General features: G+C 35.9%; 2 protein-coding genes across 5 annotated transcripts in view; one reads left to right on the top strand and one right to left on the bottom strand.

Moving 5' to 3' along the window:
* The first annotated feature begins 576 nt into the window (after nt 1–576).
* Nucleotides 577–8697, top strand: LOC110096578 (calcium-dependent protein kinase 10). The gene is made up of 7 exons (XM_028694972.1): nt 577–2621; nt 3542–3685; nt 3789–3941; nt 4243–4358; nt 5096–5263; nt 5343–5567; nt 5649–8697. Exons 1-7 carry the CDS (start codon nt 1784–1786, stop codon nt 5766–5768), a joined length of 1764 nt encoding a protein of 587 aa, XP_028550805.1. The 5' UTR covers nt 577–1783; the 3' UTR covers nt 5769–8697.
* The window catches only part of LOC110096579 (putative exosome complex component rrp40), a 20701-nt gene continuing 14705 nt past the window's right edge, over nt 3126–9121 (bottom strand). The window contains exons 10-11 of one of the 4 annotated variants that reach the window (XR_002303106.2): nt 4771–4882; nt 3126–3368 (exon numbers count right to left, since the gene is read on the bottom strand). Coding sequence is in view for 3 of the 4 variants with exons in the window: in XM_028694973.1 (XP_028550806.1) it covers nt 4810–4869 (60 nt within the window). In the remaining variant the exon portion in view is untranslated. Of the gene's footprint in view, nt 3369–4350; nt 4883–9121 lie in introns of those variants that run through there. The other 3 variants (XM_028694973.1, XM_020822601.2, XM_020822600.2) reach the window with 3 other exon arrangements.

Below are 9121 nucleotides of genomic sequence, written 5' to 3'. Positions count from 1 at the left end.
AAGCAGCGCACCGGGCTCCCTCCCACAACTTTATGAGAGTGAGTAGGGTGGTCCCCCAGCACGCCGAATGCAAGGTTTTGGAATATTATACCTTAGCAGAGGTCGACGACGGTGCCGTCGACGTCAAGGGCAATGACAATGCATGGGAACGAAACTTACAAAAAAAAAATACCCCGCCAATAACATGTCGCCACGTGTTCTTACTCTTTACCGCGCGGCCCGACGACTTGACCCGGAGCGGAACCCGGGAATGCTATGTTCGCGATTTTCTTGGTATTGCTCGGTATTTGCTCGGTATTGCTTTGCAAAAACGAGAAATACCGCTCTGTGAAGATCAATACCATGCAAATACCGAGTTGTACCAGTTTTTCTACAACTCGATACAACTCGGTATTTGCTCTGGATTTGCTCGGTATTGCTAGGGATTTGATCGGTATTGCTAGGTATTTGCTCGGTATTGCTAGAAAAAACTCAGTACAACTCGGTATTAATTTATAGGTATTTACTCGGTATTTCTTGGTATTGGTTATTGCCGAGCAAAATCGATCAATACTAGCAATACCGAGCAATCTTGGGTCCGTTCCGGGTCGGGTTGTCGGGGCGCGCAGTAAATAATGAAAACGCATGGCTCGATTCTACTGGCGGCCGAACGTAGAGTTGCGTACCTTCACCGGACCAAATAAAAGTTCGTTCAAAAGGGCGGTAGGGTCTTATAGTAGAGGAACGTTGATGGATTGAGGTGTTCGAAAGGTTTGGGGCTTGCGTGAAGTTCAGGTGCGTCTGATGGAGCCCGATTGCAAGAGGGAGGCCGGTCGCAAGCTCTGGGCAGAGGGATTTAGGTCGGATAGGCTACGAGGAAGCCAACTTGGTGAGGGGAAGAGACGAATGGTTGGAATTGTGCGTGGAATTAATGAAGAAATGGACGATGCTTTGCTCGTTTTCGTTTCATCAACATGAGCGGAGGCGTGATCGAGGCACTGGATGGGTGACTGTCGTGTGTTCAGAAACGGCACAGTTCATAAAACTGCAACGTATGAGCATTGTAGTGGGCTGCGGATATGAGATTTTAGCCGAATTTGTGTAGCATTTGAGCATAAAATTATTTTTTTTTTATTTTTTTTATTTTTTATTTTTTTGAATTTTCTGTAGAGATCAACATCTACCGTCCCAATCTTGATCGATCCAAGCTTAAATCGATCCGCTATCCTTTGCCAAATCCTATTAACCGCGTTCGTTTTACTCATACAAAGAAGAGAGATATGCTCATAAGAGACCGTTTCCGACCGTTAAAATGACCGCTGTGCCCATCTCCCCTATCGCCGCGCCGGCCCCTTTTTGTTTCTACCTTTCTCTCTTGCTCTTCTTTTCCTTTGTTTTCTTCGCCTCATCTCTTCTAGTTGTCTTTATATTATATTTTCAAGAACTGGCAAGAAGCTCTTCCTTTCCAGCGCTCCCGCTTCGATTGGCAAGGACTTTCTTATGCATTCTCTTCATGGCTTTCCTATTTCAGCATAGATTTTCCTGGCATTAGCCAGATTTGTTCAACGAATTGGCAGCTTTTGGAGAAATCAGCGGTCTTTTCTTCTTCTTCCTAATATTCTTCAGTAAAGTGAAATCTTCCCCATTTTCGACTGAATTATTTTGATTCCGTGACAAAGCTTAGATTTTGCTAATCTGGCTGCGGAATTTCCTCTGAGATAACTGTGGATGCGTCTCAGGAGGAAGGAACCCGATGCCGTTGGAGGGGAGGAGAGGTTACAGAGAGATTTGAGGGTTGAAGCCAATGGGGAATACATGTGTTGGTCCAAGCTTTTCAAAGAATGGACTCTTTCAATCCGTTTCTGTGAGCTTTTGGGGCACTCGAGGTCAAGATGAACTGGTTTCCCAAAGTAAAGATGGAGTCGCAAGCAATGAGAGCGCATCGGCCCAGGTGAATTCTGTCCCTAAATCCCTTCAAAATGAACCACCGGAACCAGTTAAGATCCCAGATGCTAAGCCCAAGCCTCCTATATCTCCAGAAGAAAACGTACAGCCCTCGTCCGATCAACCCCCGAAGAAGGAAACAAAGAAACCCCGGCATGTTAGGAGAGTCTCCAGTGCTGGACTGCAAGCCGGGTCTGTTTTGCGGCATAAAACGGAGAATTTGAAGGACCATTACAGCTTAGGACGCAAGCTTGGCCAAGGCCAGTTTGGAACCACACACCTATGCGTGGAGAGGGCTACTGATAAAAAATATGCCTGCAAATCCATTTTGAAGAGGAAGTTGACTACCGAAGAGGATGTAGAGGATGTGAGGAGGGAAATTCAGATAATGCATCACTTGTCCGGCCAGCCGAACGTAATTTCAATCAAGGGGGCTTATGAAGATGCTGTAGCTGTTCATGTTGTTATGGAATTATGTGCAGGTGGTGAGTTGTTTGATAGGATAATTCAGAAGGGATATTTTACGGAGAGAAAGGCAGCAGAGCTTACAAGAGTGATTGTTGGTGTTGTAGAGGCTTGCCATTCTTTGGGGGTCATGCATCGCGATCTGAAGCCAGAGAATTTTCTTTTTGTTAACCAGTCTGAGGAAGCGGCTCTCAAGACAATTGACTTTGGTTTGTCAATTTTCTTTCATCCTGGTAATTTCTCCCCTGCTTCAATTTGCTGAACTTTGCTATTGTTGAAGTTGGAATAATGCTATCTTGCATGAAATCCTTAAGATAGAGATAAGACTTCAACCAGAGTTTTATTTTGAGGGATAGAATCTTAAGGCAGATTTACTAACTTATGATCATATAATATAGGTATGGTTTATGATTCAGATTCAGGCTTACATTTATATCAAACTGGTTTTTAAGTAAAGCAGATCCATCATCATTTGTAGGGATTTCTAATTATTTGAGGAATAGCTAACTTGTTTTGTACATGCCCCTAACATGCAAAGAATGCAAAATAGAAAAACAAATGGATCAAGCACCACATAAACATGAGAAATTATTCTGTGCGGCTGTGTGCACATAAGTGTGTGTACACTCACATGTCCGGATAATTCTTATTGTCTGAACTCCGCACAGAATAATTTCTCCATATTTACCTAAAATAATAGCCAACATTCATGAGAGAGGAGAGAGAATATGATCCACTATTGAGAAGCCATGAGTATATAAAATAAATGAGGCACAAAAAAATACCATTCTCCAAACCCAAAATGTATCCAATCTTGGCACAAAAGAAACCGCCCTAAATATCTCTAAATACAAAAGAATCATATAAGAGAAATAACAAACAAAGAATATTGAGCTACAACCAAAAACTCTCAACACGAAAGCACAGAATCCCCACTTCTTTTGCATGAGTCCAGCAAATTGCCTTCATAACTTTCTGTGCTGTTAGAATAGAAAAGGTTGCTTTAGTTTATGTTCTGATATAGAATGGAACAGTCATTAACGAAGGTTTTTTGACATGTAAATGGCTATCTACTTAATTGTTGATTGAGACCTTGCTATTCTTCACCTATGATTGATTGGCAGATTTTTCTTCTTCTTTTTTTAAATTTCAGGGGAAATATTCAGTGATGTAGTTGGCAGTCCTTACTATGTAGCACCAGAAGTCTTGAGAAAGAAGTATGGTCCAGAGGCAGATGTGTGGAGTGCTGGGGTGATAATTTATATTCTTCTTAGTGGTGTTCCACCTTTTTGGGCAGGTACGATCTTTTCCTTGGTTTATAATCTTTTTCTAATGCAATTTCATTTAGAAATACTCTCTTTTGAGCTAACTTCCTCACTTTTGATTTGCAAAATATCCAGAAAATGAGGATGGGATCTTTGAAGAGGTTCTGCATGGTGGTCTTGATTTTGATTCTGATCCATGGCCTAGCATCTCTGATAGTGCCAAAGATCTTGTGAGGAGAATGCTAGTTAGAGATCCTAAAAGGAGATTGAAAGCTCATGAAGTTCTATGTGAGTTCACAATATTAGTTCCCTTCTATTTCTGGTTTTTGGTTGGAATTGGGGAAAGAATACAAAAAGTAGTAAACGGAAAATGTATAATAAGATTTCATCTTCTTCAGTCGGCTGCAGATGACTGGGTTGTCATTGAATGGCAACTGAACTCTTATATTGTGAATACAAAGTTGTCTTTTCTCTTTTGGATAGTATGATTTGCATTTATTTGTCCTACCCTTCAAATTTTTTATAGAAACTTAAGATGTTTAATGAGAGTATCTGTGATTTTTTTTTTATCGTCATTAATTTTTTGCAGGCCACCCATGGGTGCAAGTGAATGGCTTGGCGCCTGACAAGCCTCTTGACTCCGCGGTCCTATCTCGATTGAAACAGTTCTCTGCAATGAACAAGCTCAAAAAGATGGCTCTCAGGGTAAGTTCTTAGAGTATTATGAGCTTATAATGGCAAAATTTGTCCAAGATATCAAATATTTGTAATGAGCTAATGAACAAATTTATATATGAAAAAGGCAATATAGTTTGCTTGCGAACCAATAGTAGCAAAACAACTGACTAGGTACAAAATGTTTTTTTTTTTCTCTTCATTGTCCCCCTTTGTCCAAACTCGGAATTTTCTTATATCACATAACTATTTTGCCTAGCTATTTGTGAGAAGGGTAAATAAAACATTTCGTAGCAAAAGTAGGTAAAGATTGTTTGAATTTTAGCAGGAATTGACAAACTTAAATGTTAGCTAGGTTTAATTAAGCCTAAAACTTAAATGAATAGAATGATCATAAATTAGATTTGTAACTAATTAGGTCAATAATAAATCAGGCACAAACCTTCATTAAAGTGAATGAGTATGAGATAAGTCTTCCTCTTCAAGAGGTACTGTTCACCACTGCGCTTTTACTGTTCACAGTAATAAAACCAACAGTTCTCTGCATTTGGACTCTGCATGTAAAAATCTCCTATAATAGAAACTATTACGGTACAACCACTATATGCTCACATCAAAAATTTAATGAAGTTCAGTTACATAACTAAGCAGCTTTTTGTTGTTCTATTTAGGACAAACCTGCATGCATGTTATTGTTATCAACTAAACTTTATTTTGTACTAATTGAACTTTTTAGTTTCAAATGTTAATGAACTTATTTCCTTCAGATAATTGCTGAGAGCCTCTCTGAGGATGAAATTGCTGGCCTCAAAGAAATGTTCAAGATGATAGATACTGACAACAGTGGTTATATAACCTTCGACGAGCTTAAAGCTGGACTGGAAAGAGTGGGTGCAAATATGGAGGACTCAGAAATCTATGCTCTCATGCAAGCCGTAAGTCTTAATTTTAGGGTTTAGAATCACTCAAGTGGTGTTTATCAACTTTTTTAATCCCTCTAATATGTTCTTGTAGGCTGATGTTGATAATAGTGGCACCATTGATTATGGGGAGTTCATAGCTGCTACTCTGCATCTAAATAAGATAGACAGAGAGGACCATCTATTTGCAGCCTTCTCCTATTTTGATAAGGACAGCAGTGGCTACATAACTAGAGATGAGCTACAACAGGCCTGTGAAGAGTTCGGCATTGAGGATATCAGATTGGAGGACATAATACAGGAAGTAGATCAAGACAATGTACACTCTTTAGTTCTCGATAATTTTCATCTTTAACATAGCCAATTTCATTCACTGATCTTTACTTGATCTTTTGTGCAGGATGGACGTATTGATTACAATGAATTTGTGGCAATGATGCAGATGGGTAATACTGGTTTTGGGAAGAGAGGGTTGAAGAATAGCAGGAGTTTTGGTCTTAGGGAGGCCCTGATGCTTTGATCAGATAGGATTCTTTTCTCTCTTTTTTTTTTTTTGGATAGGTTTGAGACTACTGAGTTTGTAAAAATTGGAGAAGAAGAACATAGAAATATAAGCCAGATAACCATTTGCAGCCTGAATCTATACAGTTCTCTCATTAATTGTTATAATTCAGAGAATTGAAAAGATCTGTTGCTGTGTTAAATTCTTCTATTGTTATTATACTGAAAAAATCAAAATCTATCAGAATGTTTTGATTTGTTTTATGTCAGAATAAGTAGCCAAAATAGTTGAATATACAAGATGGATGCTTAAAATTAGAGGAAGTTTAAAGAAAAAATAAAAAATTTTGGTTTTATTTTTTGTTTTTATATAGAAATCTTTTAGCTTTAATCATGCCTTCTACATTTAGTTATTTTACCTTATCATAATCCAAAACAAATCAGAATATCTTAATCCCTCTATTGCATTGTGGAAGCATAGCTTGAAAAGAATTTCTCGTAGCAGATATTGTGATATGCAATCTAAGCTTTCTTGAATCATAATACTACAAAGATTAAGAAAGTAAATCAACCTGATACTAACCCAAATGCAGATTACTCGAATTTCACATAAAGGAAACATTTTCTAAAGAAATTTATAATGAACATATTTTTTTTTTAAAGTTAAAGAGGAAATATCATTACTCAGACACAAAAGATAAAAGAAAAGTAGAAAGATACAATCAAAGTAATAGAAGGACCCAAGAGGTGTTGCTTCAGTGAAGTGTAGGGAGAACTCTGGCCTTTGGACAAAAGGGATGATTGCTCAAAATATAAACACTTAAACAGTCAAGGAATTCTTAGGATTTCACCAACTTGTTACAAAATAGTATGGCTGCTTTTGTAACCAAATTTTTTAGGGTTTAGGAGGGAACACAAAAGTGGGAAGTAATTTTTCTTATATCATAAAAAAAATTTGATACAATGAAATTTATAGATTGATGTAGGAATGAAATATGAAAATATTTTTAGGTATATATATAAATACAAATTATAAAAATAAGACTTGTATTTTCTACTTTGGCATAAATTTTTTGGTTCCTGATTTCCTTCTTTGGTATGAATTTGTGGGATTCTCATTTTCTTTCCTTTCCTGAGTATGTGGATTCATGATTTTCATATTTAGAATTAATTTATAATTTTTAATAGTAAGAAGATATGTTGATATAAATGCCTTCCAACACTCTCTCAAATATAAAAATATGTCACTCATGTATGATTATGTGTGATATATGTTGCAAACTTATTTCAATAATATATATATATACCATAGATATATCCTACTCAATCTATAAATCTTTAAAGAAAATTTTTAACTAGATTAAGGCCTCGTTTGGACAATTTTTTATTATTTTATAAAACAGCTTTCTAGTACAAAATTTTTATTGAGAAATTGTTTTAAGAAGCAATAAGAAAGCTGTCCTAAACAAGCCTAACTCCAACTTTCCTTGTGACATTGCTCAAATTTTGGCTTTTGTAATACCCATTGCTACCACATTTTATTTATTTTTTTCTACTTATCATATAATAATATTTATTCTGAAAAGATAAAATATTCATAGAGGAATCTCTTCTTTGTAGGTGAACCTATCTGGTTAGCATTTATGTAACTTCAAATTTAAGCTTTTAAACATCTTATTATTAGACATGCAACTCATTAGCTTTTGTACCCAACATCCTATAACAATATCTTACCTACTTTCTTTCATACTAAAGTTTCTCTATTATTATATTAATATCAATATTCTATGACTTCAGCCCATTTTCTTATATAGAAATTTGAAATAGCATATAGGTAGGCTTTAACCAGGTTCAAATTTAATTTAAACTTGTTTCAAACATCATAAGCACTAAGGTTTCATTTGGGACAATGATAGACCGGCCAAATTTGATTGGGAAGGAATTATTAAATTTCCTAATCAAGATAAAGTTGTTTAGGATGGTTCTTAATCAAAAGGAATTAATTATGAGATGTTTTCTAATTGAAGAGAGCATATATGAGGACTGATTTAGAGGGGATTAATTAGAAAATATTTTCTAATTGAAGATGACATATTTAGGGGCTGATTTTGAGGGATTAATTAAGAAATATTTTCTAATTAAAGATGGCATATTTATGGGATGATTTGGGGGTTGATTTGGGAGGAAAATAATTAAGGAAATAGGAGGGAATTAGGGGAGGGCTGTTTGGGTAATTGTTGTTTAATTGTTTGCTTTAAATAGGAAGAGAGGATTAGGGTTAGGGGTATGCAAATTATTGTGGTTGTTCTTATTCTTGGAGTTTGGTGTCTTGAGCTCTAGGGATTGGGAGAGATGGCTCCTCCTCTCGAATTAAGGATCAATTGTATCTTGCTATTTTTCTTCCGTTAGTTTAATTTCTGCAATAAAAACTACTGTTTTGCTTGTTTTTCCATTGGATTTGTGGAGTGTTCTTGCTATTTTTGTCTCTATTGTTAGGGTTTACTTGAGATCTTCAAGTAGACAGTTTCTTCATGCTTCTTAAAGCAACTTTCTAGTACAAAAAATTTAATTTGTAGCTTTAAGAAACAGTAAAAAAGTCATCCTGAACGAAGCTTAAATGTTGTGTTCAAAGTTTGTTCATTTTTGAATTTACGATTCTCCTTTTGACTTCTTCCTATTATAATCTAATTGTCAACATTGGACAGGGTAATAATTACATTCAAACTTATGTAACAAAAAAAATGAATATTAACTAGTATTTTAGTACACATTTAAACTTGAGAGATTTAATGTACATACAAATACAACACAGAATATTATGAAAACTATAAAGTTCTTACCTATGATGCACGGACACGGACACGGCGACACGGACACGACACGACACAGACACGAGACACGGTTTTTTTTTAAAATATAGGACACGAGTACGGCGCGGACACGGCAATATATTTTTTTATATAGTGTATATATATTAATGTAATATCATATTAGAAATGACAAACATAATAAATGAATGACATGATAACTTATCTAGCTTATAATATACAATATTTAGTACAAAATATCTAGTACAACCACAAAAATATAAGCAAATAATCACTTACTACAACATCAAGCATTCAAGCTTCAACTATTAGGATTAGCTTTAGAGATTTGTTTTTGGCCTTCAATATCATCATCATTGAATATCACTACTTTCAACTCTGGTTCAACAAGAGAAAGATTTGTAATTGTGCAAAAAGAGAGGAGATAAAAATATCTTCACTGCCAAAGAGAAATGAAAATAAAAATATTCGATGAATGGGTATTAAATGCAGACGTTGATTTGGTGTTATGGATATGAAATAAGAAATTTAGTTTAAATCTCGC

This window comes from Dendrobium catenatum, unplaced genomic scaffold (assembly GCF_001605985.2).
Source record: "Dendrobium catenatum unplaced genomic scaffold, ASM160598v2 fragScaff_scaffold_617, whole genome shotgun sequence".
NCBI lineage: Eukaryota > Viridiplantae > Streptophyta > Magnoliopsida > Asparagales > Orchidaceae > Dendrobium > Dendrobium catenatum.
The sequence above is the reverse complement of the archived record's forward strand: the minus strand, read 5'-3'. Positions and strand labels throughout refer to the sequence as shown.